The sequence below is a fragment of the Lepidochelys olivacea genome, assembly GCF_965140295.1.
Source record: "Lepidochelys olivacea isolate rLepOli2 genome assembly, chromosome: 7".
NCBI classification, from domain to species: Eukaryota; Metazoa; Chordata; order Testudines; family Cheloniidae; genus Lepidochelys; species Lepidochelys olivacea.
This window is the reverse complement of record NC_140417.1, coordinates 40,477,326-40,503,853: the sequence shown is the minus strand read 5'-3', so window position 1 is coordinate 40,503,853 and position 26,528 is coordinate 40,477,326. Positions and strand designations below refer to the sequence as shown.

Sequence of the window (26,528 nt, the reverse complement as noted above, 5' to 3'; positions counted from 1 at the left end):
CTCAGGAGCACTCATCAAGAGAGAAAATCCAAACTGTTACAAGGACCCTGCAGATAAGAGTGACAAACGTGTGCCCAGGTGAGAACTATCGATTGCAAGAGTTATTCTCTAAACTTGCATTATTTTCTTCCTGGTGGCTGTAGGAGGAGTGTTGTCTGTTGGCATTTCTGTCAGGATGTCTTTCTGGTTGTGGTGAGTGTAAACAACAACAAAAAGCAAATTACACCCTTTCAGTTCCCCTTCTAGTTTGAGAGGTATCTTGTAGTTCTATATATCTTTGCCTTCATAATCCATGGATAAATTATTCTTCTTGTTCCCTATTTAAAACAAAATAAACATTAATTGTGTTTTCTTGCTAACCCCCATCTACTTTGTATCTTTTCTATTCTTAGTTGTAGAACTATCTTTAGTAGGATATATTGTTTCCTTTTCTACCAGTAGGTTTTTGTGATTTTTTCCCCTCCCCCTTATTTTGTTTATTCAGTGACTCTGATTTCACATTTATTTGACATCTGTGGAATGATATTGGAGAAAGGAAATGGGCCAACACATTTTAAAAAGGGCTCAAAATGCAATCACAAGATGTCCCTTGGAGAGTTTCTCATTTCACTATGCAGGTCAAATTAGTGCAAGACCAATTGTTGGCCTCTATTACCTTGAATTTGGTGCATTTTGATGCACCAAGTTTTTGTGCCCCATCCAAATGAATTCATACACTTGTACTGCATTTCCCAGGAAGCCATCTAAAGAAGAGTTGATGGAAGAAGATGAGGATGTCTCTAGCATCCTTGTGGAGCTGGAGGATTTGCAGGAATCCTCCGATGTCTAATGCACTTCTGGAGATGCAGAAGAAGAAGGTAGAGCATCTACTCCTTTTATATATAAAGAGGATGGCAGTGAGATTGGGAATTGGATGTAGAATCTTTCACCACTAGATTGCTGGTTCAAATCTGGACTAGGCCACTTTCCACCATCTGACATTTGTTCTGTGTTCAATGTGAATTAAAGTTTTGGTTATTTTCTGTTCAGTCGTTACTGGACAGGTAATCACATCACATGCACAAACAAAGCTTTATAAGTCCCAAGAAGGTTCACCATGAATCCAAATTTTTTTCCAGATAACTGTCAGACATCTTTGTTGCATCGCTCCAAAGAATATTCATCCAAACTCATGTTAGAGACATCAGTGCTAAGATATTTCTTTCTCTAAAAATAGAGCATTCAAACCTGGGCAAAAGGGAAACGATTTTACTGTTGCTTCCTCATACCGAAAAATCAGGGGCATCTCTAGTTCATACTTGCAAAGATCTGAAATAATTTGTTTTAAAAGAAAGGAAGAATCTAAGTTAAGGAGTCTGGCTATGTGCACTTGATCTTGTCTTCACTACTTATGTTCACTAAGCTTTTTAGCCTTTGTATTGGTATACTTATCTGTGAATGGATATAGTCTCCTAATGGGGTAGTTGGATCATAAAATGAATACCATATAAGCTCTCATAAGTGACCCACTGTAGCTACATAAGATTTCATAAAGAAAAGGTAGTAATATGAACTTCCATAAAACCAGATTTTTTTCACCTATATCAATAATTCAGCAATATTTTTGCAGTCTTTTACAACTCTTGTGCGTGCAGGAAATCTTAATTCTAACAAACTGATGTAGTTAAAACAGGACTGATCAGACAGCAGAAGCAGCCTTAATGACCTCCTAAAAGCTAAAATAGTCTGTCTTCAGACAAATTGCAGGGTAGAAAATCCAGGTCAAGTCAGATAAAAAATATAATTAAAACATAATTTATGAGAAAGTTCTTCTGTAGTTCTTCCACACTTAAGGATGGACAAAAATTGTGGATTCTGAGGTTTTCCAAACCTCTAAAACTATTTTTCAGATTCCCAAAGCTGGGAGTCTATACCATTTTTTCCTGTCTCATAAGTCAAGTCAATGTTTATTTTTCTAGGGGTGATACAGTAATACTTTTCTTCCAAACAAGGCCATTTTGAGACTAAATGTCAATCAAGTGTAAAAATGCTCATATGCTATGGTGATTGCCACAGGAATAAATAAATAAAACATTAAAAAAATCCAAATTTTTCTAGTTAGAGGGGATCCTCTGCTACACATTAAAGATAGGAGAGTTCAACCCACCCTTGAAAAAGCTTATTTTGGAACAAGTAGATGCCATTACAGATATGAATAAGACATGTATACATCATTTTTTATTAGACTTCTTCTCTTATTTTCTGGGTGTGTGTTTTTTTTCAGTTTCTCCTTGGGCCAATGCAAATCCAGCAGCATGAAAGTCAAACTTTCCAAGTGGTTTTGAAATTTAAGCAAAATAAGTTTGCCCAACTCATCTTACGTCATTCCATCAGAGCATTTTATACCAAACATAAACTAGAAATTCAGAAATGTACAAGGTCCTAACTTGAGTAGAACCTACAGGATTGTTCTTATTCAAGGCAGAATAAAGCTTTTAGATTACCTAGCTGTCTTTTTTTATTATTATTATTTTGACATTTGGACAGTGGATGTCTCTAGGAACGATGTACAATATAAACACTGTCCTTGTTATTTATTTAGCTCTCTGGAAAGCTATGGGGAAGTCTTTTGTGTAAAAAGATATGGTAGCTAGGCTCAGAGAAATTATCTTAAAGTAACTACATAAAGGCCAAAATGTTCTTTTATTATGCAAAATTCCATACGCACTGATTGGCAGAGAGATGCAGCTACCTGAGACCCATTAACATTCATGACAGCATCCCAGCTTAAATCCCCATGCTGAAAAGGTAGTCCATTGTAAATATAAGAACACAAAAGCTTGGCTTATCAGTCCTGTGAGGGCTGTTCCAGAGTGGAAGTCTTTCAACCTGCTTTTTTAATATTTTTATTGTGTGCAGCTCACAAAGACAACTCTTGTGAATTCAGTTTTAAAAAGAGAACACTGAATGGATACAAAATAAGACAATATAAAAGTGACGTGACTTACGCTTACCTTTCTCTTCTTTACCGTTTTCATTTGCTCTAACAATGTCGAGTATTTTGCATCTTGAAAGAAAACATACTAACTTTTTTAACAGTAACTTTTCATTCTTGGTTGTTTCCTCTTTTTTGTCATAGGCATTCTGGACCAAATTCCTCCCTGTTTTGCATTTCATGTAGTCCTTATTGACTTCAGGCAGGACATGACCACGTATGTCAGCCTTTGGAATTCTGCAGGGGTAGTCATCTGTTAGATGTTCCTGTCGGTAGATTCAACAAAAAGAGATCTGTATTTAGTTACTTTCCTTAGGAGAAAGAGCAAATTACATACCTGTAATTCTTGTTCTCTGGAGACAATATTAAATACAGATCTGCCCTCATCTTTCCACCTGTGTTTATATTGGAGATCTTCTTTTCGGCTTATTATGTAGGCTCGTTGCAGGCATGTTTAAAGAAACTGGCGTCTGAAGGTTTAGAATTTACCATTGATATCTTCCCCAATGGCATACACTTGGTGCTGTTAGTAGGGAGTCTTAAAAGCCTTTTGAATTGTCTCTGTTGGAGAGTGCTCCATGACCCTGGGTCACAACATGGAAAGCCAGGATCTGTATTTAATTCTGCCTTTGGAGAATGAACATTTCAGGTAAGTAATTTAGTGTTCCTTAATGTGTGATTAATGTTGTTTTGAGCCATAGATTGGTTTTCATATGCCAATCTGTACTGTAGCTAATGACTCACTCACAGCCCTTCTCCACTTACTGGTTCACCTGATGCCCTATTCTATAACTTTGCTATTTGTATCAGGCTTACAATCCAGAATCTGCCTGCAGAAGCAAATATGCACAGCAAAATGCCTTGATTTGTGTTTGCTTAATGCAGAGTTTTTAAGAACTAATAGAAAGTTTATATATTTTAATTTCATGCTAACACCTGGCTAGCTCTATTACACAGATTCATATGGGAAAACAATGGGTCAGTGACCATATCAACTGGTTGTTATTTGCATATGGAAATTTTCAATGCATATTGTGCTGCACTTGTAACACAATGATATTCCCCTAAAAACCTTTATTCCTCTGTATTACATAAGATCTGTATGTTTGTTTATGGAACGTCCATCCGAAAACCACTTGTAAAAAGTGACACTAGAAACCATAAATAAACAACTATCTCCCTAAGCGAGATGAAGAGGGTAAAACTATTTCAGCAAATATGCAGCAATGTGCATATTCCTAAAATTGGTATTGTAGACTAACCATACCATTTTAATACTTCTGACTCTGAAAAACAACGAGGACTTGCATCCAGATTCATAGCAGATATCTAATCAGTAAAGATGCACCATTACCATCCTGGCTGATTAATCTAGCTCTCTCCAGTTAAAAGGAAAATGCTTGCTGTTTGGTTTTGGATGTACTGTTTTGAAGTTCCGTCCTCACTCTTTAAATGATGGGGAATCTGAAACGTATTGTAGCTGAGGAGGCATAGTTGTATTCATTGGTGTGATATCTCAGGGCTTTCTTTACAATTTTAGGTCCACTTCTATGACCATGTGTTTTCAAATGGTGACGTTATTACTAGCAACTTATGTTACTGAGCTAGAATAATGATACCCTTCGTTGTGTGGCCTACTTAGGCCATGCAAGAAATCAGGATTCCAGTGTCAATGATATTTTTTGTTCTTCGAAGTGAAAATGGGTTTATTCTTTGGGTTTGAAAAAAATACAATAGTTTTTTGTTTATAATTCTGTTTTTACAATGGTTTTATTGATTTACCTAAATCATGGAGTTCTCTCTGCACAGGAAGAAGAACATCAGAATGAGTTACTTTTGGTTAAAATGATCTTGTAGATATTTTATCAGCAAATGGCAAAAATAAAATGCTGCATGTTAAAATGAGATTTAAAACAACAACAATTTTTTCTGAAAACTGGCTGACAAAACACATGCCAATGTGTGCGGGGGAGCAGGTGTCATGACTCTAGCTTTGGGAGTCACCAGAAATTGGAGACTCAGGAATATAAAACCAGGGATGACAGCATCTTTAAAGAAGTGATGGGATGAATTCTCTTTTCATGTATACTAATACTACCCCATGGCATTGTGGTTATACTGGTATAACTGAAAGGAGAATTTGGTGCATTATCCCTAAAAGGGCTTTGTCTCTAATATTCATCATTCATTATCATCAGCTGTCAGAGGGAGTTTAGACCCTCTAAACTCAGAGCTCACTCTTTTGTAGGTTAAACTAATTAGGAAGTTCCTTAGTGCAAACTTCTCTATATTAATGACACAAATGCTTGCAAAGTACAAGACTGTATTTGTTACCAGATTTCATCTAAAAGCAGTTGTATTCTAATATAAAACATGAGGGAAAAGGAAAATTCAATTGTATAAAATGTTAAACATGTCCTCTGAGGCCAACAATAAGAGTATTCATAAAACCTACAATTTGTAATATTGACAGGCAGTATTGCAGGGCATATGGGAACATGCCTATATTTCCCTGTAATTTAAAATACAACATTGCAATCTGAAACACAAATAACTAGTAGTTCAAAAGCAACTTAGCTTTATTTTCTGAGTAATTCCTATCTGCTCTGCACCAAAAATAAAAACATTCTGCTTCAGAGAATTATTTTCTAATCAGCAATTACAAAATACAGTAATTCTGTACAATTGTGCCTAATTTATATGATCCTTCATTAATAATAATAATACAATTCAGAATAAATATCAAAGCATCTTGTAATTATATTGAGCTACTATGTTTGTAGCCTTGAAATTTCTAAACTGAAAAAGCAAATCCTCTTATTTTGAATAGTTTTTAGTATTTCTTTTTACTAGAGAGTTGGGTGACTGAATTTTGTTTCCCCTCTGGAAGAAAATCTAGATGGCAGTAATCAAGTAATATTTATTCTCAATAGAAAAGATGGAGATTATTATTATTATAAAATCATAGGACTGGAAGGGACCTCGAGAAGTCATCTAGTCCAGTCTCCTTCACTCAAGGCAGGACTAAGTGTTACTGACCAATGTCATCCGTGTATATCAATTGGTGTGTACATATATGTAGGATGGTTTAAATTTCAAAAATTATGGTCTAAATCCTGCATTAGTGTAAACTGGTGCAGCTTCCCTGAGCTCCATGGAGCTGCTTCAATTTACCCCAGGAAAGAATTTGGCCATATTTATTTCCACTTGTTAAAAGGAAAACTCGTGACTTTGATTCATTATGGTTGCATGGTTGAGTATTTTTTTTAATTATTATTCCTGTCAGTTGTGCACCTGTGTCCATTTCTTAAGCAACTTGTCTCATTCTTTCCTCCATTACAGATCGAGGTAGTCAATACTTTCAAGAGTGGCACTTCCTTTCAGGGGGCTCTAAGGAGACAGTCCTCCGTCACAAGCCAGAACCAGGATGTAACCAATATTTCTAGCCCTAGTCACGTATCGTTATCCAATGCTCTTTCCTCTCCTACCAGCACATCTGCTGCTGCGGCTGGGCGTGAGTGTGTATTCTTAATGCATCAGATCTACAGAGATGCCAACTCACCTACTAGTCATTCAGGACTTATCTATATTGCCCTTTTTCCACTTATCAACTAATGCAAAACAAAGCAAAAACCCACACATAACTCCACCACCAATACACCTTTATAGCTGAATTACTTTGTATACTGTAGATACACTTCTTTGACCTTTTTATTACAGGTCCGAATTCAGATCAGTAGGATACCAGTTTCTGGTCACCCACTATGCAGTAAACATAGATTTCTCTAACAGTGAATTTTTTCTCTAACATATTTCCTCATCACGTTTGATGTATTTATGTGTATTACAAAAGGTTTCCTTAAAATCGTTCTGTTGTTGCCTCATGTTAACAAACATGATTACAGCTCTTTTGCTTAAAGAGAAAGTGTGTTAAGCTACATTTTATATTGTAGCAAGCATTAAAAAGCATATTTAAATATTTAGGGAACGATTCTACTGTCAGGTGCACATCAATCCAGGTGCACATCAATGCTTATTTTACAAATTAATTCCGTGACATTCTCAGTCCATTTCTTAGTGAAGAGCAGCTTTCCATGTGAACCAAACCCCACCCTTACAAGCTGGTACTGTCACTCTGGCTTTTTCCTATATTTACAACCACATGCAATAGGCACCCATCACATAGTCTGGTTGCCCTTACAGTGCTTAAAATTAGTCTCATCCTGCATTAAAGCTCCATTCCTGCAGTGTTCTGAATAGAAAATAAACCTCCAAAGAAATATTTTTAAAATCCCCCTTTGTCAGTCTTCTTCCTGAAAGCCTGAGAGAAAAGTTGGGCCTAGCAGCATGTCTGAATATTTAATAAATCTACATGCTGGCAGACCAAAGAGGGAAGTAAATTCCAAAGCCATGGGCCTCCACAGGAAAAAAAACAACAAAAAACCCTCCCCCATTATTTATAAAAGGGTTCAAACTTGAGTGCCTCTGGTGATCTCATTTGTAGTAATACAGGAGTGATGCAATCTTAGGTAAGCGTTTAAGGCTTTGAAAGGTCAAAACTAGCAACTTGATTTCACCCAGAAGCTCAGCGTAACCTATGGAGAGTGCAGCACAAGATCGAATGTGCTCTCAATAAATAGGCAGCCACATTCTACACCAGCTTCAATTTCTGAGTGGTCTCAACACAGAGAGTGGATTAGTTGCCTAATCTTGAAGTGACAGGGGCATGGAGAAGTGCAGCAAGATCTGCGTCCAAAAGGAATAGTTGCCTCACAACACTCAGATAAAAAGGAGTGTTTGTTGGCTGAGACTGCTACCCTTGTATGCAGTAGCTGATTTTGGGGTAAACTACTTCCTACATTTCAAATGTGTGTCACAAATGGCAGCACCCTTACTTGGGTGAAGATGTAGTTTTGTCAATTTCTGCAGTTGCTTCTTCCAGCCCAATGTCTCATCTTCATTGAGCTTTAGCCTGCTAGCTCTATTCAAACAGATGGTCATCTGTTTCACTGTATCTGCAGTAGAGATGGATATTGCCAACACACTGAAGGTGCCTCATCCAGGGTCTAGTTACTAACCTCCCTAACCAATGGGTATCCATGTTGAACAGATGGGGAACAGAATACAAGAACCTTCTCATTGGATGAACAATTTCCTTTAATAGCCCTCTAGGTCCTTTCAGGCAAATAGAAGAAGAGCCACTATAAAGCTATCCTGCTGTGGGTCACAAATGTTTCAACAGCACCTTATAGTCAGTGGTCTCAAATAATCAATCCAATAAAGTCAGCATTGGTTGAATGGCAGGGAGTCTAAATTCTCACACACACCCTTGCACCTACAGATGGGTCTCATCAGGACATGCTTGAGGTACCTTGCCAGGGCAGCATGGAGAAGCTTAGACTGTCATTGTCTGAATTGTACCCATTCTGTGAATAAATAGAGTACGTTAGTCTCCAGGGCCATGAAGCTAGCTTTGTATTCATTTGAAAAAATAACACAGAGTAGCTGATATTTCAAGGTAACTGTGGATGTGCACCTGCATGTCAGAGAGCAACTAGAGTCTGGTCTTCAGATACTAGTTTGTGTAGACTGCTAAGGCTTTATTACTGAATTAGGGTATCTGTTTACAATAGCTTTTTAAAATAATATTTTAGTCATTTTAGATGGTGCTGCTTGTGAAGCACTCTGGTTAGGTATTGGTTATGAAAAGCCTTATGTGCAAAATCATTAGTTAGTTTCAGCAACTGGATAAAGCTATTTTTTCTTCATGAAGCCCAATCACTTTTTTTATGCAAATTTGCACTTGGGATGCCCCTGTCCCCCCTTGCAGAAGCCCTCTCATATTCAGGCTCAATAAAATTAAAAAAAAAAAAAAGCACAAAAGATCAAAGAGAATAAGACCAACGTTCAGCAGGAAGGTGTACCCCCCACAGCGCACACCCTATGTTTTGCTCGCTTTTTCTTGTAGGCCCCCAATCTCTTGGTTCTTAGTGCGATGTTCCAGGACTGACCTTCATCACACTGACTATCTAGGCTAAATTAAAAGATAAATAATTAAATAATAAATCCTTTCTTCCTTTGGTTGGATAAATGCTACCTCAGTCTCTGAGAAGTACATATTTTAACCATCTAAGACACTGGAATGTTTAAGGGTGTTCTGTAGATATAGCTTTATAAAAGGCTTAAATGAGTCTGAGAGAGGCTTAATACCCAGTACTTACTTTTATATTGGGGGTAATTTGTTTATTTTTATATGAACTTCCAATTTTTTTAATTTCTGGGAATCTCTTTGAGAATGTTTTGTGAGACATTCAGTAAGGATGACACATGTTAAGTTCCTTGGGAGTGTAAAAACACCTGTTTAACATAAATGTATTGAAGTTGTAGCAGTGGGCTGACCATTCATCCATTAATGCGGCTCAATTTATCATGGCATTTAGGTCTACATTTTAAAATGTTACTGGTGATTTTGGGTGGCCAACTTGAGATGCCTTAAAGCACTCGCTGGAAATCAGATCCTTTAGAGATGTCATTTTGGGGTCCCCAAAATTTAGAAATCTAAAGTCAGTCCTTGAAAATTTAAGCATGACAACATAGGTTATATCAGGAACCATATGGCAGATCTAATACTACTAAGCATTTATACAGTGCTTTACTTATTAAAGCTCTGAACAACTACTTATTAATCCTCACCACCCAACTGTAGGATTACTCGCATCCCCAGTTTTCAAATAGTGGCCAATAATAGCCAATCTATTAGACTACATAGATAGGAGGGAAAATTACATATCCAATTTTATATGTGTGTGGCTTGAAGTCTGTAATATAAGAGCCATTCAGAATTGACTGTGCATATTAAAAATGCCTGAATGGTGGTATATAATAGCTTGTGTACTCTAAAATACACAGGGGAGTCATACTAGCAAGAAAACACATGGAAATGATTCCATATATAGTGCATGCTATTTGTGATGCTCTAATATATAGAGAGAGATTTTTATCTGTTAGCACTTAGCTATGTATTATTTCATTGATGATATATAATTACTTATATTACCTCAGATCAGACAGATATTGCCACACCCAGAGTACTTTGTGAGATGCGTTTCCAAGTCAGAACTTGGGTGGGTTTTCAACCTCTCATAGATATGGGAACATAAGAATATTTCAGTTGTTATAAAGTACTTTCATTAAAAGTAATCTTATAGGAAAATACTTTATTTTGGTTCTCAGGATGTCAAATTATGCTGATACTGTTTAGTTATCACAATGTTTTAGTATTAATTAAGAGATAAGGCCAATAGTACCAGTGTCTTACTCTCTTGATCTTAGCTTGAGACAATAATATAGCTTGGGTACGTATTCCAACCAACCTGAATCTAAAATGGAGATAAAGCCTTTTCTTTTATATAACAATGCAAACAGAAACAAACACCACCACCCCCGAAAACCCCACAAACAGGTATTTAAATGAATCACAATGTTTGCATATTTGAAATTGCAAATAGGAAAGAAATGTACAAGCTAAGGTTCTATCTGCAGCATTAACATGGCCATGTTCCAAACTTTACATGCATTTTTATACTATAGATTATATACTATGAATAGTAATATATGACATACTATCAATTGGAAATCTAGTCAATTTTAAGAAGTTATATTAAGTTCAGGTATCACCCTTTCCCTGAGCCCCTTGCCAGTTTGCGTGGTTTTACAGTAACATTTCAATTTTCTTACTGCCTGTTACTTTGGGAAAACAAAATAATTAATTGAATAAAGCCCTGAGGCAGCAAAGCACTTTAAATACATGCGATGTCACACTGAAGACAATGACCGCACAATGACCGCACAAGTGGTGGGGGCTGTTGGCTGGCTGGTTGGAAAAGGTGTGTCCCTTTAAGGGCTAGAGAGTGACCTTTTCCTGCAGTTTCAGACCAGATTAGTGCAGGGACACTGGCCCATTCCTCCCCCGCACACCGGTGACCGGAAGAGAGAAGGGACCATATAGATCCATGCCGGTGCAGGAAAAGCCCCCTTTTACCTGCACCAGGCAGAGCAGGGACTAGCTGTAGAGGGAAAGAGTGTATCTAACTGTCCACAAATTAATCAAGCTGGTTTTTTTTCTCATCTTTTTCAATTATAGTACTTGTATATTACTCATATCATTAGTAGATAAATCTTCTGACAGAAGTGTGATTTCTAAGCTGACGGTTTCCCTTTAAGACATAATAAACACACACCCCACTCAACCCAACCTAAAAAAACCCTAGAAAACAAAAACATGTGTATAAGGCAGGTGATACATAAAGTTGCTGCCTGAGTGGAGACAGGTTTTCTGTTCATGATGACTATAGGTAACAAAATTTTCTTTAATGAAAGTTTAGAACTTGCAAAATACAGTAAAAGGCAGCAAAATTGCAGAAAAACCGTGTGCTCAGGCGATGTGCAGTAGGTTCTGTACTTGGGGGAGTTTTTTGGGGTTGCGGTTATGTTAGGGCTATTGTCTTTGTTTGGAAGTTTTGGATAATTTTCTGTGTAGATTTCATTGAGATATTTTCACTATTTCTCATGTAAATTACAGTTTTGCATCTATATTAGGGGCTTTTGCTGACATTGCTATGCTGGTCAGAGATCATACGTGTTCACACCCTGGACTGACAGCTGCGATGGCAAAACTTGGGAGTGTAAAACTGGCCTTTATCAACTGTAAAGGTCAGACAGGCAAAATCCACAATGAGATCACAAACCACAACTATTTAGCTTCTGATTAAAATCTTAACAGGTTGCCACTGAATGTGCTCAGAAGTGTATCTTCAATCACTTATATCTTTGGAGTTTTTTACATTTTCAAAAAGAAAATTAATGGCCAATAGCCTTCAGTTTAAGACCTAGTACATGCCAAGTTTCAACCTTCAGCTGTTCTTTATGGCAGTTCTGTTCAAAAGTGGGGTTAGATTTCTCTATTCTCATGGGGGAGAGAGGGAAATTGTCATTTTCCCATAATTCCAAGATGGCTGAGATTTTGATCATATTTGTCAGAAAAATTTATCTATAGGCATATACAGCATGCATGCAACATTTTTGACCCAAAAGATGAATGTTCTGGAGAGCTATGAGAAAATGCAAACTATATTAGGAGTTATAATGGAAACTTACATATAGTGGACTCTAAAATAAATTTTTTATCCAGCATTTGGTGCTAAAAATAGTCTTGTTTCTCTGACACAAAATTAATTTTAGTTTACCATAGCCATTTTTCATCTGTAGTATAAAGAATGGCTCTTGTACCAGTAATCTGGCCTTCTGTCCTGTTTAGAGTGATTTTTTTAACATTTTCCAGCTTTGTTCTTACCTGTCCCATGCATGTACAGCTTTCTATAATTACACACACTGTGCAGCCAGAGAAGTGTGTACATGTGGGTGCATTTTTTATCTAATATAAAATATTCTAAAAATAGATGGAACTTTAGTATGTTTACATAGGGAGATGTTCCCCATCAAGACCTTCTAACTTTAAATTAAATGAGATTAGCCATCAGTATCAAATCATATTCAGATAATGGACCAAGTCCTGCTCACTTAACTCATGAGTTCAATGAGATTGCCAGCCTTAGACAAGTAGTCCCTTTGATTTCTACAGGGCTAATTATATAAAGGCTATTGAGATGAGTAAAGCAAACATGACTTATAGAATAAGCAGAATTAGATTTTAAAATGAATTAAAATCTCAAAGCTTGTCTGTAAATGTTGCAGAATTCTAGAATCCACCCTGTGTAAGGTATTTCTTGTGATTTTACTGACTTTACATGCATTCTTCTTACCTTTGAAAAACTAGTTATTGGAAAAGATGATGCCAGGTTTGATCTCAGTTGTACTACTATAAGATGAGGGGGTACTCTACCGACTCCAACAAAGTTACTGCAGATTTACACTTGTTTACCTGAGATCAGAAGCTGGCCCTCTGTGGTTCCCCTACGGTGAAACTATTTAGGTTGAAAAACTAAATATACAGCCAAATCCTGCTCAACTTATCTAGTTACAGAAGTTCCACTGAAGTCAACATCTGTAGGTTTGGGCCCATAATGTAGAAAGTTAAATCACAGTTAATGCATGGAACTAATGCAAAAGAAATTAACTAGATAAAAATAGTCATGATTAATCGAGTTTAAACAATAATAGAATATCAGTTTAAATGTATAATAATACACATATATTCATACAAGTCCACTTAGTCCTACTGCTTGTTCAGCCAATCACTGAGGCAAACAAGTTTGTTTATATTTATGGAAGATAATGCTGCCTGCTTCTTATTTACAATGTCACCTGAAAACAGGCATTCACATGGCATGTTGTAGCTGGCGTTGCAAGGTATTTGTGTGCCAGATATGCTAAACATTCATATGCCCCTTCATACTTTGACTTGTGGGCTCTAAAGTTTTACATTGTTTTGGTTTTGAGTGCAGTTATATGAAAAAAAATCTATATTTTTAAGTTGCACTTTCATGATAGAGATTGCACTACTTGTATGAGGTGAATTGAAAAATACTATTTTTGCAGTGCTAATATTTGTAATAAAAATAATAATCTAAAGTGAGCACTGTTCACTTTGTATTCTATATTGTAATTGAAATCAATATATTTGAAAATGTAGAAAAATATCCAAAAATATTTATAATAAATTTCAATTGGTATTTTATTATTTTTAACTATGTGATTAAAACTGCGATTAATTGCGACTATTTTTAATCTTGCAATTAATTGTGATTATTTTCTTGATCATTTGACAGCTGTAATATAAACCCTGTTTATATTTGCTAGAAAAGTTTCAAAATGTTAGGGTTGTGTTGACAATTGTGTGATATGTTAAAGATGAGATGCTGTAGAAAGTAAATACCCTGGTCATGGTTCAGGTCTCACACCATTAATGTCAGTGGAGTAACATCAGTGTGATCAGAATCAGGCCCGCTCTGTGTTTAGAATAGTGCACCCATTGTTCTGTTCTCACCTTGCTGCTACACATGTGACTTCTAAGAGCTCTAACTTAAGTTACTGTATGTGCATGGAGACAGAGGGTGATGGACCCCCATAGCCTATGTATTCATTTGATTCTTTAAAAAGTAAAAAAAAAAAAAAACATAAAAATTGCCACTTAAAAGTTATTGCATTTTCATGAAGCTTCTAATTTTCACAATCTCAACAGCATGCAATACAGAACATGCTATTCAGAGCATTTACAAGGTGACTTCAGTACATACATAATCCCAGTTTATGGACTTTTTGATTTTGCTCACCTAAAAATGCAAGAAGCCACAAGAGAACACACACAAAAGGTCCCATACATGATTCATGTTCTGTTTCAAAGCTTCAAGCCAGCTACAGTACTTCACCAAACACCATCACTGTAACTTTGGCACAACCAGATTCTTGACATTGCCAGGTACCCCTAAGAGTTGGCATCTCTTTGCAAAATTGACCTCTTGTTTACATTTTTATACTAATCACCTTACTGACCTTTTAGTAGAATTGAATTTATTTGCTTTTGCAGTATCTTACTCTCTACTGTCTGAATATTCAATGTGTTTGTTTTCCCAGAGGGCTAGAGATCACTGGACAAAAGGGTTCAGCAAGAGAGAGTGAAATAAAAAGAGGTTGTGAGTCTTTAACCTTGAGCCTGAAATGAATGTGAACCAAACTCAAGATACTTGGCTTATCTGAAGCTGGGTAAACATTCGAGTATAAGCCCATGCGCTACCAACTGTACTATACCTGTTGAACTTAAAACAGGTCCTATGTATTTCACCTTTATACTGTTGTACGTAGGGGTGATATTTCCTCTATTTAATCTTTTTCTTCTTCTGAGGAAAAAATCTGTAGTATTTAAAAATTGTATATCATTTATTTTTCTTGCCTGATGCAGTATTTTAAGTCTAACTTTCAGGGTGGGACGAAACTGAAGAGCTTTTTTTTATTACAGCTACAGAGAAGAAAGAAGTGGAAACTTATAGCTATGTCAAGAAGTGTTGTCCCCACAGTCTTCTGTTAAAAGCAGTTCATTTTTTCTGTTGTCTCCATTACTGTGAGAAAAGAGGGCTGTATCTCATTGTTTGTCTTCCCTTGGCATTGTCGGCATCATAACAAAAAAAATATCATGACATGAATTCTACGTAGCTCATAACATACCAAGATATCCACAGCAGATGTGTCACCAGCTTTTACACATTGCACAATGAAAGCAAGCTTGTATAGAGCTCTGTAGTGTAATGCTAAACTTAAACGAATAAAATGTTATACAATTATAGACAGTATTTACACATGGGCTCTGATTCAGCAAAGCACTTAAACATGTGCCTGTCTTTAAGCATTACTCTGATGGGACTACTCAAATTTTTAAAGTTAAGCACATGCTTAAGAGCTTTGTTGAATTGGGACCATATTATTGTAAACAACACATTTTAATTAGCTTAGTGCTAGTTTAAATGGAAGTGCAATTACAATGGCGCCTATGAGTTCAGCAGACCCACCCCCTGTGTGTATTCAGATTTTTTTTCAATGACTTCAATATTAAAAATATTTTTTCTCTTGCTAGCACCAGAGTCAGTATAGCTCTGGGATAATCAGCAGGGTTCTATTGTGCCTCACATGTACTAACGGGATTTTGAATTACATTTCTACTGCAGAATCTTTTACTGGTTGTGAGGGCTGCAGTCAGAAAAAAAAATTCTACTTCTAAAAAGAGTAAAAGTAATCCTGTAAATGAGAAGTCACTGGGGAAGACACACAGAACCACAAGATGCCAAGTCACTTTCAGAAGAGAACAGTATTTTTAAAATGTATATTTTATGTGGAATGTTTATCAGAGAATTCTTTTGTATTTGTGCCTCAACACCTCTTTGATGGGTTTCACTCAAATATCTGAATTACAAAAACATGCCAAGACCTGAGTTGAGTGTTTTGTGTTTCTTCTGATGCTGATGTTCATGTTACTACCTGAAGTTGAGCAGGGAACTGCATTTCAGAAATATTGTGGGTGTTAGATCAATCATAGCTGGGTTAGCACTGAACTCTGAACTTGGGTCTTGACAGGCAGTAAAAGAGGTGGTGATTTTCAAATACTAAATTTAATCCTACAGTTCTCACACTCAGGCAAAACACCCGTTGAGATCAAAGCCTTGGTATGGAATGCAGATTGGACATATTCTGTTTCACAGATTCCAAGACCAGAAGGGCCCATTGTGAACATACAGTCTGACCTCATGTATAACAAGCCATAGAACTTCCTCAAATAGTTCCTAGAGCATATCCAATCTTGCTTTTTAGAATTGCCCATGATGAAGAATCCATCACGATGCTTGGCAAATTGTTCCAATGGTTCATTACTCTGACTTACTATTACTATAGACCATATTTTCTAATCATTTAATCATTCTTGTGGCTCTTCTCTGAATCCTCTCCAGTTTAAAACTGTGCTCAATAATTTTGTCTACACACACACTATTCTGTTTGGGCCAATCCTGCAGTCCTTACTTGGGCAGAACTCCCACTGACCATAGCCGGAGTTTTGCCTAGTTAAAGACCTAAATATGAGTTCTGAAGTTTTTAAATCTGTTCCTTCTTTGCTAACCTGTAAAGACTTGAGTACAGATTACTGTGACTGCAGTAACACCTTTGCCCGAGTAAAGGTTGCCGGGTCAATTCAAGCATAATCTTGGATTACTTTTGTTTACATAAAAATTTAATTCACATTTTAAAAAAATCCACTTGACACACTAGAAGCTAAATCTACTAGATTAGAATGAACTATGTTCAAGAGAATGAAAGTGAATTTTTCACACCAATAGATAAGGTGGAGAAAGCTGCCATAACTAAGTGATAAAAAGATTTTTTTTTATTCGGCTAAAGTATCTCATCAAGAAAATATGAAAGAAACAGCATTTTTGAAAATAAATATTACCTTATGAACTCAGTGTACAGTAGGCATGCTTAAAAATTTCTCAAATTAAGATTTTTACCAGACTCCCACTTTATAGATTACCATAAGAAATATGTTGTAAATTATTGTTGGTCTGTGGTGGTTTTGCATTCAGCTTTGCACTTTAGAAAAGGGTACAAAGACTGAGATAACTTAGGGAACTAGCATACCAGCTTTTCTGATCTGGAAATGTAGTTCAAATCCTATCTTAAGTTATGAGTGCAAATGTGTTTCTTAGCCTAGTCCCCATTTGTGCATATTATAAATCCATCATGTGCTATGGCACAATTCAAGAGGATTCTGCTCAAATAAAGCCCACATCTCTAATATCAGGGACTGTGCAGGTCAAATTCTAGGTATTGTATGTTGGCAGATGTAATGAGGTTGTAATATCCTACATAGAGACCAAGTTAGCCACACTTCCTCCTGAAGCTCTGCTTTTCTCCTGCACCCCAACAGTCTCTTGGAGGGCTGGCTCTTCCTGCACCCCAGAACTGCTCAGGCTATTCTGTGCTACTCTGCCAGTCTATTTCCCTCCCTCCCTCCCTTCTAAAACACACAGCCATAGCGAAGAGATGATCACATTAACATTCTGTTTTGTGCTTGTTTCCCTGCTGTTACCATATGCCTTTGGCTAAGTAGGGAGTGGTGTGTGGACTGACTGGGGGCTATCTACTTGCAGTCCATCACCCCCATGCTATTGATAAGAGTTTAGATATGTGATAAATGATTATTTTGGAGGGCATAAACCAGGAAAAAAGATAGGAGAAAGCAAATCCAAATCAGCCTCTAAATCTGTCCTATCTTTCTCCAGTATTGCCACACATTTATAAGCCACTGGCTGAAGCTTTGAAACTCAGGCAGGCTCGCTGATGGTTGATAGTATAAGAACCTAGATAGATATTACCAGCTAAATCACACCAGTATGTTGACTGAACCATTCCACTTCTATGACACAGGCCTCTGCCAGCTAGAAGAAAACTCTAAAGTTTATCTATAACTACTTTGTAGGCCAGCCACTAATGGGTAATCAAACATAGAGCAGTAATATGCATGTGTATCACCCAGTACATTTCAAACTTACCTGGAGAAGCTTTCACAATGCCTGCCTACACCTTTTCTGCCTGTGCCATTGGTCTCTCACTCTAATAAACACTAAAAATTCACTGATAAATTAAGGGATGAGTGAAAAAATTAGAACTCATACTTAGTCATAAAACATTGCCTACAGTTCATATTTTTGCCATTCTGTTTTTTCCTTTGGCTTTTCCCCTCAAAAGTTGTGTTTTCTCACTAATAACATGTAGTGCAACCCTTCACTTCTTTTCTGACCCGATGGATTGGTCAACAGGCTTCCTCCTCGTCCCCACCCCAAACACAGAACACTGACTGCCCCCCCACCCCCAGCAATGCTCTCTCCTTTTGCTCCGTCAGTTCCTACTAGCAGCACTGCTGCTGTGAAAGCCTAGTTGCTGATGTTAGTCGCTTTCTTTCACCTGTCTTCTTACTGATGGGGGCTAAAAATAATAGTCATCTTAGCATAATAAGCTGACATAATTTAAGGACTGCAGACATGGCATAAAATGTACAGCTTTCAGAATTTAACCTTATGAAGGATATTTGCAACTGAGACACAGAAAAAGAAAGAACTTGCTATTCTATGCAACCCAACAATCAATACATTATTTTGTAGAAGGTCTTTATATAGTAAAAAAAAATTAAACGGCTAAAACAGTGGGTCTATACTCGAGTGTTTACTTCACATATGCATGAAGGGAAAAAAAAAAGTTGGATCAACAATTCTGTGTTCACATTATCCAGGCTTCCAAGTGTCGTCGTTGTGTGCCAGTTATCTGTGTTTGTGTGGTAACTGTGTCCCCATTTTGTGGTAGCATGGGTTTGCCTAGTATTTTGTCTGCTTGGCTTTTTGTGCTCGTGGCTGCCTTCATTTTGCTTTTGCTTTGAAAACATTTTTTTTCCTGTTTGTACATTTGGCTCCTCTGTGTGTGTGTGTGTGTGTGTGTGTGTGTCTCTCATACGTACCGATCTGACTGTGTTTTGTGCTTTCCCCTTTGTGAAGTGTGATATGTTATATGTTGGGTTTTTTACGATACAAATGAGACTTTTTTTTAAAAAAAAAGCCTTTCTACTTACTCACTGCAAAACTATCAACATGCATGGTTCTACATTTGCATTAAAATTAACATGGCTTGTCTTTTACTAGGGATGTACCACATGAGTGGACGTTCGCTTTCTTTAACTGGTGCTTCCCATCAGTTCTTTGATGGCTTTAAACTCAATTTGTTTTAATATTGCAGTTTGTACAGACACTCTAAATGCACAAAACTGAGCCACTTGTTTATGCATATAACATCCAGAGACTATGGACTTCAGCTGCCTGCACTGCCCTAACCATATGCTACATTTTTCAAAAAGTATTCTCTAGCAGTGTTCTCTAAAGGTTGTTACCTCTGACATCTCTTTCCTCTTTTTCCTCTCAGATCCGCGTCGTGAAGGCATTCCGTAGCTCTCTCTATGAAGGGTTAGAAAAACCAGAATCTAGAACCTCCATTCACAACTTTATGACTCATCCTGAATTTAGGATAGAAGATTCCCAACCCCACATCCCACTCATCGATGACACAGACCTAGAAGAAGACCCTGCTCTCAAGCAAAACTCTAGCCCACCGTCTTCGCTGAACAAAAACAACAGTGCTATCGACAGTGGAATAAATCTTACAACTGACACAAGTAAATCAGCTACCTCTTCTAGTCCAGGAAGCCCAATACATAGCCTGGAGACATCACTTTAGCTGAAAGTTCACTGCAAAAAATAAATAAATAAAACAGCGACAGAAGTATATATATAGATAGATAGATAGATATATAAAAAACTGTGCTGGCTGAGAAGCTGTTTGAACTCTTACTCACTTTGTGACAAGTGAATGGATTGCTGATCACAGTGGTTTTGGGGAAAGAATGAATGGCTGATTTACATACCCCTTTTTGCTCCCTTGCAGAAAAACAAAAACAAAGAACCCTCCTGCATGAATGTACGGTGCACTTCCAGCCCCCACCCCGCTCTCTCTCATGCTCACTGGCTCTCTCTCTCTCTCTTTTTTTAAGCAGTAAATGCAGAGGACTTTTTTCTGAGGCTATTTATCCAATTCACTGGTCTGTGAGTTTTTTGAAATGCTTGTGTGGCATGGATTCAGTTGTATAGATTAATTTAAATAATGGTTTTAAAGTTGCAAAGCTTAACTTGCACAGTAGATTTGCACCAGTTGGACAGAGAAACTTAATAAACATTTATGAGATTATATAGAGAGATATATACATAGAAATATATACATAATTAACTATATATATGTATATATCTATCTATCTATATAGTTATATATAAAGTTTCTTTGTTGGCATGTTGCCTTGTTTCTGCTCAAATTGCTCTGACTATTTTAACTTATTTATGTCCTAAAAAAAAAAGAATGTAATTTGTTTACAAACCTGTAGATAATATCCTTAACTATTTGTAGGATTAAGAAAGCACTTCCTGCCGAAGTAGTATAAAAATTGCTCAGCTCTTTGAAAACTTCTGTAATATTGCACCTTGGATGTTTTATTACAACCGTGTTCTGATTTTGCCTGCCCTTTTCTTTTTTCTTTCTTTTTTTTGGTTAAATAATGTAGATACTGCTAGCAAATAACAAAAGAAGCCAAAATGTAACACATTGGATGTAGCATTGTTATCCTATATATAGGGCAGTGACCAGGCTTCCTTTGTTTCAAATACAAAGTTGAAATGATCAGGTTTTCTTCCCCCCCACCCCCCGTTTTTGTTTTTTTTTTTAAATAAATAAATTGCTTGAACTTGTTTCGGTGCAACACTCAATGATGGAGGCCATTTCATTGTTTCAGTGTATTGCAATGGCTTCTTTAAAGTATTTTTTTTAAAAAGTTGTTATATGAAACTCAGTTTAGTTTATGAATAACAATTCAAAGATAAGTTATATTTGGCTTTGTGTATGGAGATCAAACTAGTGTTGAAATATTGTGATATATTGTGTTGATTCTTTTCAGTTAGTAATTAAGACATTTATTTCCTTATTAATTACAAGACTATGGGCTGTTGGCATTTTGGATGGAAAATCACTATGGTTTGTTGCTTTGACTTTTTAAAAGAAAAAGATAATCATTTTCTGCACTATCTAGATCTGAATGAAATTTTATGAAGTGTATACTGAAATGTGCTTTGTGTGATTTTTTTTTATCAAGCTTGTCTTCCTGTAGTCACAAAATATACTGTAGCTAATTAACAAAGTTGTTTTACCTATGTATTGAGCTTTCTACAAGGGAAGCTGTTTTGAAAACCTGCAGTATCATGGGTGAGAAATATTTTTCAAGATGGTAACAGCCCTGGTAACTTAAATTTATGAGCTTATATAATCACTATGTCAACCACTTGAATGCTAAGCACTTTGTGGGTCACAGATTTTTCATAAATAATTTTGTATTTAATACAAAGTTTGCTTCAAGAATTTTCAGCAAGCATATGATCTTTTCCATAATCTTGTACAGTGCAAAAGACGTTTTGAATAACATGATCAATTATGCCAGAAAAACACTTTCAAACTAGCTTGATAAATTGATTTGTTGTTGTATTGTGTTGTTTTAAAGTTGGCTAAGAAAGCGGTGCATCTCTGCAGTCACAAGAACTATTCCAAGCCAGAGAACTCTCCAAACAATATTAGACTCCTGGCCAAACTGCAGATTGAAATGACTAAAACAGTTTTCAGGGTGCATCAGGACTATTCAGCCAGGTAAAACTCTAATCAGCTTCAATTGCCAGCTTCCGGACTTTTGTGCAGAAGCTTGAATGTTTTTTTGGCTCAGACTCATAGCTCACTATCTGATTCAAACTTTTCACTGAACAGCAGATCTTTCAAGGCTTACAGAACTATTTTCAACAGATACCGTTACTCATTTCTTAACAGTAAAAGCTGGCATGACAACATAATTGAATTTAGCTAATTCTTAGTAGCAAAGTGATTGAAACTTAGTAAGCATTGTTCCTTGGATTGTAAATACAGGGACTGACCTTTGTATAACATGTATTGGGTTTCTATGGCCTATTTGGGATACCATGTTCAGAAAAAAATGTTTTCCGTTCTATTTATAGGGAAGAGCCTCTGTCATTGCATTGGACTTGAGCAGCTACAAAATCTGTCAGTACTGGAACATAATTTTCAATAACTTAACAATGATGATTGGCTTTTATTTTCAAGCTGTTTTTTTCTTCAGATTCTTTCTGTTTCATTTGATTTAATTTTCGTCGAGTAGAACCCCTTCAGAATACCAATAGGGTACCATTTGCAGACTTGAAAAACTGTTTAAAAATAAATGAACACAGCATTCTGTGTGTATATATAGTAACAGCATATATAAACTGAGATGCATAGAAAACTTGGGCTTCTGTGAGCAGAGACTGTGCTTTATGTATATGATAAATGATAGACTTTTTTAAAAAAACCATAGAATAGTTATGACCTTTCAAACTACAAGTCATGCATCACAATTCATTTCTTTTATTGCTTGACCTCTCTGTGATGGGAACAATGGATCAAAAACCAAAATGATCAGTTTGTTAAAATTCACTGCAATATATAAATGCTTGCTCTCTACATACTGTACTTAGCAGCATGAGATTTGTGGAAAACAATACAGTGGTACATTTGGCAATCCGTCCCATTAGGGGTTATTAATATATATTAATTCATCTGTTTTTATGAATTTTTTTATCTAGAAAATAATTGTAAATAAAGAACTTACTGTCTCTGTTCATTTAATACTATGCAAAAGGTTATGCTTTCTATTGTTTATTCTTATTCCTACAGTGTGATGCTGGAATGTTTGTGGTTTAAAAAAACAAAAAAACAAACAACAAAAAAAAGACAAAAGTAAGTAAAATATGTGATGTAAATTATTTTATAGTTTGAAACAAAATGATAAAGTTTTATTCTTGCTGCTTACTGTCTAATAGATATCTCCTGGCAGGAGCACAAGTGGAAAATTAAATAAAAATAAATTCACAAAGCAGCATGAACAATAATGGTCTGAACTTAACATCCTTCTTTATTTTCACTTTACATCAATAAAACATAACTTGAACCCCATGGGCATATTTTAATGCAAAGGGTGTGTGTGTGTTTGCACGCATGCATGCTTTTTCTCGGGGGTGGGGGGGAGTAATGGTATGAAAATGACTGTGAAAGCCTCTCATCGTAAAGCGCTTACAATGACAACTTTAGGTCTGCACCACATACCCTGACAAGCCAGCCCAGATCACCATTGCTCCTAACAAACTGTGGTGCTAGCAATCAGTGACAGAGATTGCAATTCCTAACTGAGGTTTTGCAGTCTGGTTCCACTACTTTGTCCATGTAGTGGTGGCTTGGGGTGCTGGGGATCAGAGGTAAGATGTGCCTATTGTTTTATGTGTGTGTTGGTAGTGATGAAGCCCCTACATAGGAGGCTTGTGTAGTTTAACATTAGCCGTGCATTGAGTGTATATTTTAATACAAATGAGGTACATTTTCCTACCACTTTTGCACTCGTGGTGGTCGTTTTAGTATATCTGTCTTGATATGTTTCGTCATTCCTCTTCACCTCCATATTGGCCCCAATAATCATATTAAAGCACGCACCAATGCTTTTTCCACTCCATGGGGTTCAGTCTAGAATCTGAATCCCTCCCTTTGAAAGAAGGACCCTCAAGCTTTTGGCATATGCCCATTCTGCATTTGATGTTGCAGGGCCTTTTGTTCTTGTTAGCACACAGGGCTTGATTTGTCCAAACTCCTCTCAATGCAGGGATGCAAAAAGCCATGGGGAGCTGGTTATGATTCTCTAATTCTGCAAAATCCTGCCCCTGCCATGAATTAAAACAGCCTAGGGGCTGCTCTAACTTACCCCACTGGCATAAGAGTCACTGCTGGAGGAATGGCAAAGCAGAATGAAGCTTTGCTATGTCCCTACCCTCCCCAGTATACCCCACATGCCAGGAGTAGTAGAGGGCAACTGATATAGAAGCTGGCTTTACCAGTTTTGAATTCCCTCACACCAGAGGAATACTCTGCTGCTTTGCACCCTCTACGTTGCAGAAGCAGAGAAGGTGAATCTATCCAAATATCCTGACAATAATTCTCATCCAAGCTGCTGAAAAAATATATCCCTTCACAGAGGAAATGTGCCTCTCTCTCTTTTGAAGAGAAGGCTTTGAAAAAATGTGTGTCCTATTTTCTCTCTTAGGCCAGTCTACCCGTTTTTATAATGGGCACTTTCTAAAGAAGGGCTTCTTTGGCTTTCGTTATTAGCAGGCTGAAATAAGACTTACTAAAGCAGGGAATAAAATTGGCAATGCTGTCTCAAAGCACCATTTTCAAAAGCACCTACGTGACTTATAAGATCAATTCCCATTGAAAGCCAGTGGGAATTAGGCACTTCAAAATATCTACCCATAAACCTTAACCACGTGCTTGGTTCTGAAAAAATGTATTGAGGAAAATTACTCTTTTTCAAAATGAAAACTCCCTAAGTAATTTAATTACTGACAGGCTAGTAGCTTTCTTGGAGAACTCATGCATTCCCAGAACAACTTCAGTGCCTCTAAGCCACTACATCTAGTTGTCATCCTGTTCTTGTAGCTCTCCTTATGTTTCCCCTGACTGCAGTCAGCAGGCTTGAAACACTTTTTGGTTGCCCTACCTTTGTTTTAAAATCTAATATGTGATATTTTTCCTGTTTCCACTTCCTTTATGTTGTTTGGGTGGAATTTCCAAAAGCATCCACATGACAGGAGCACAAGTCCAATGGGAAGTCATCTAGGTGCTTTTGAAAATCCTGGAATATCTGATCTAATGTAACCATTGACAATTACAACAATTTGGCGTAGGGAATGAAAGAGAAACCTTGGCTAAGTCTTTGATAAATGTACATAGTTAAACCTGACATCTTAATAACGGAATATTGATTAAGGAAGGTGTAAACTTTGCATGGCTGAAAGCATGCTACCTTGGTCTCTCATTATTCTTTCAAATTCTGCACAGTAAATGTTTTTCATGGCTCTGTTCTACTCTATCTGAGCTGACAGCACCAATTTTATATATCTTCCATATTCAGGCATAATGCTTCATCTGAGTATGAAGAAGATTCCTTTGTAAATGCACAATTGTATATCTCAGGTTACCACGCTTTTAAATTAATTAACTCTATTTCTTACTAGGCATCTTTTCCAGTGTTGCTGCTGCTGAGCAGAGCTGGGAAAACTATTTGTTCAGAATAATATTTCTTATGAGTTTTAGCTTATTGTTTGGTTAATGAATGGTCTGGGAAACAATCCTGAAGGTAGCAAATCCAATCGTGATTGTAAGTGACAGCTTCAATCCTATGGCATCCTTCAAGAAATATTTACTTTTACTGTTGATTGTGTGTGTTGGGTTATCACCTCCATCACCTGTATGGCTTCTGATATTGTTTAAACAATAACGGAAAAGAATAACACACCCTGGCACTAAACTCTGTAAGACTTTTTATGGTTCGCAAATGCACTCTGGTGGTCTTAATACCCTCAAATAATATTACTCCAGGAATCATACGTAACTTTACCGTGCTTGTATTCATGAAAATATTTGTATGTCTGGTTTTTGTTTACAATTTACAGGTCTACTACTGAACTGATTTGACAAAGATTGTAAGTGCCTTTTTAGACACAGTGCAAAATTCCCCATCCCGCCAATAAAAGGAGGGGTGGGGAAGTCTGGATTAACACCAGGCACTATTTAAAAACCAAGGAAAATATAAATTATAGATCACATGATTTTAGAGTCCTCCTGCATTTTTTTGCTCCAGTCTGCAATACAGTGCAAGTTCTAAGCATTCATTTATTATGAAGAATTAAGGTTGCAACCAAAGTTGCATTATATGAGGAACCTTCAGCTTTGCAGGCATCCATGTCCTGGAGGAGCTTGGACCAAAATTTGCAAACTTTGGGTACTTTAGTGACCTTATTAGCAGAGGTGTTGAGCACCTAAAACTCCAATTAACTTTATTTGGAGACAGATGCTCCTCATCACAGAATATTAGGTCACTTTTGTTTTGAAAACTCAATATGGATTAACATGCCTATTTTTCGCACTCATGTTTTAAAATGTTGACTCTAATTTATGCTCTTAATAAATGGAGAGAGCAATAGTCTCTCTGTGGTTAAGAAGTCAGTAGTGTCCATTGTAATCCTATATAGTGAAAATCCAGATAAATTTAACCCGATTCACTTGCTCACTAGTTTACATCATGCATAGGCTAGGCTCTTAGAGAGAAAATAGTAAATCAAGGATTAACAATGTTCCTAAACAATTGGTGAGTCCCTGTGCTTGAAGCATATAAAGGAAGAAATGCCACTGCATAAACTTTTCAATTAACTGCTTGTATGTATGCACATGTGTACCACACACCCGCTTCATGGAGCAGGCTGAAGCTGGTGCAGAAACTTAAACACAATTTGCTTATGCTGATTGAAGGATAATGTGTATA

At 36.7% G+C, this 26,528-nt stretch overlaps 2 protein-coding genes across 7 annotated transcripts in view; one reads left to right on the top strand and one right to left on the bottom strand.

The window, feature by feature from the left end:
* The window catches only part of ATP2B2 (ATPase plasma membrane Ca2+ transporting 2), a 340,359-nt gene extending 320,602 nt beyond the window's left edge, over positions 1 to 19,757 (top strand). For 3 of the 5 annotated variants that reach the window (XM_084633885.1, XM_084633884.1, XM_084633883.1), the window contains one exon: positions 19,445 to 19,757. In XM_084633885.1, coding sequence (XP_084490011.1) covers positions 19,445 to 19,756 — 312 coding nt within the window. In that variant the 3' untranslated portion in view covers position 19,757. Of the gene's footprint in view, positions 1 to 6,316; positions 6,489 to 19,444 lie in introns of all 5 variants that reach the window. The other 2 variants (XM_084633887.1, XM_084633886.1) reach the window with 2 other exon arrangements.
* Positions 232 to 19,900, bottom strand: LOC311523675 (uncharacterized protein). 2 transcript variants are annotated; one of them, XM_084633889.1, is made up of 4 exons: positions 19,875 to 19,900; positions 19,413 to 19,476; positions 2,994 to 3,240; positions 232 to 317 (listed from the first exon to the last, which is right to left on the bottom strand). In XM_084633889.1, exons 2-4 carry the CDS (start codon positions 19,461 to 19,463, stop codon positions 268 to 270), a joined length of 348 nt encoding a protein of 115 aa, XP_084490015.1. In that variant the 5' UTR covers positions 19,464 to 19,476; positions 19,875 to 19,900; the 3' UTR covers positions 232 to 267. The 2 variants fall into 2 exon arrangements, with proteins under 2 accessions (XP_084490015.1, XP_084490014.1); XM_084633888.1 differs by lacking the exon at positions 19,875 to 19,900 and adding an exon at positions 19,708 to 19,795.
* Between the last annotated feature and the right edge of the window lie 6,628 nt (positions 19,901 to 26,528).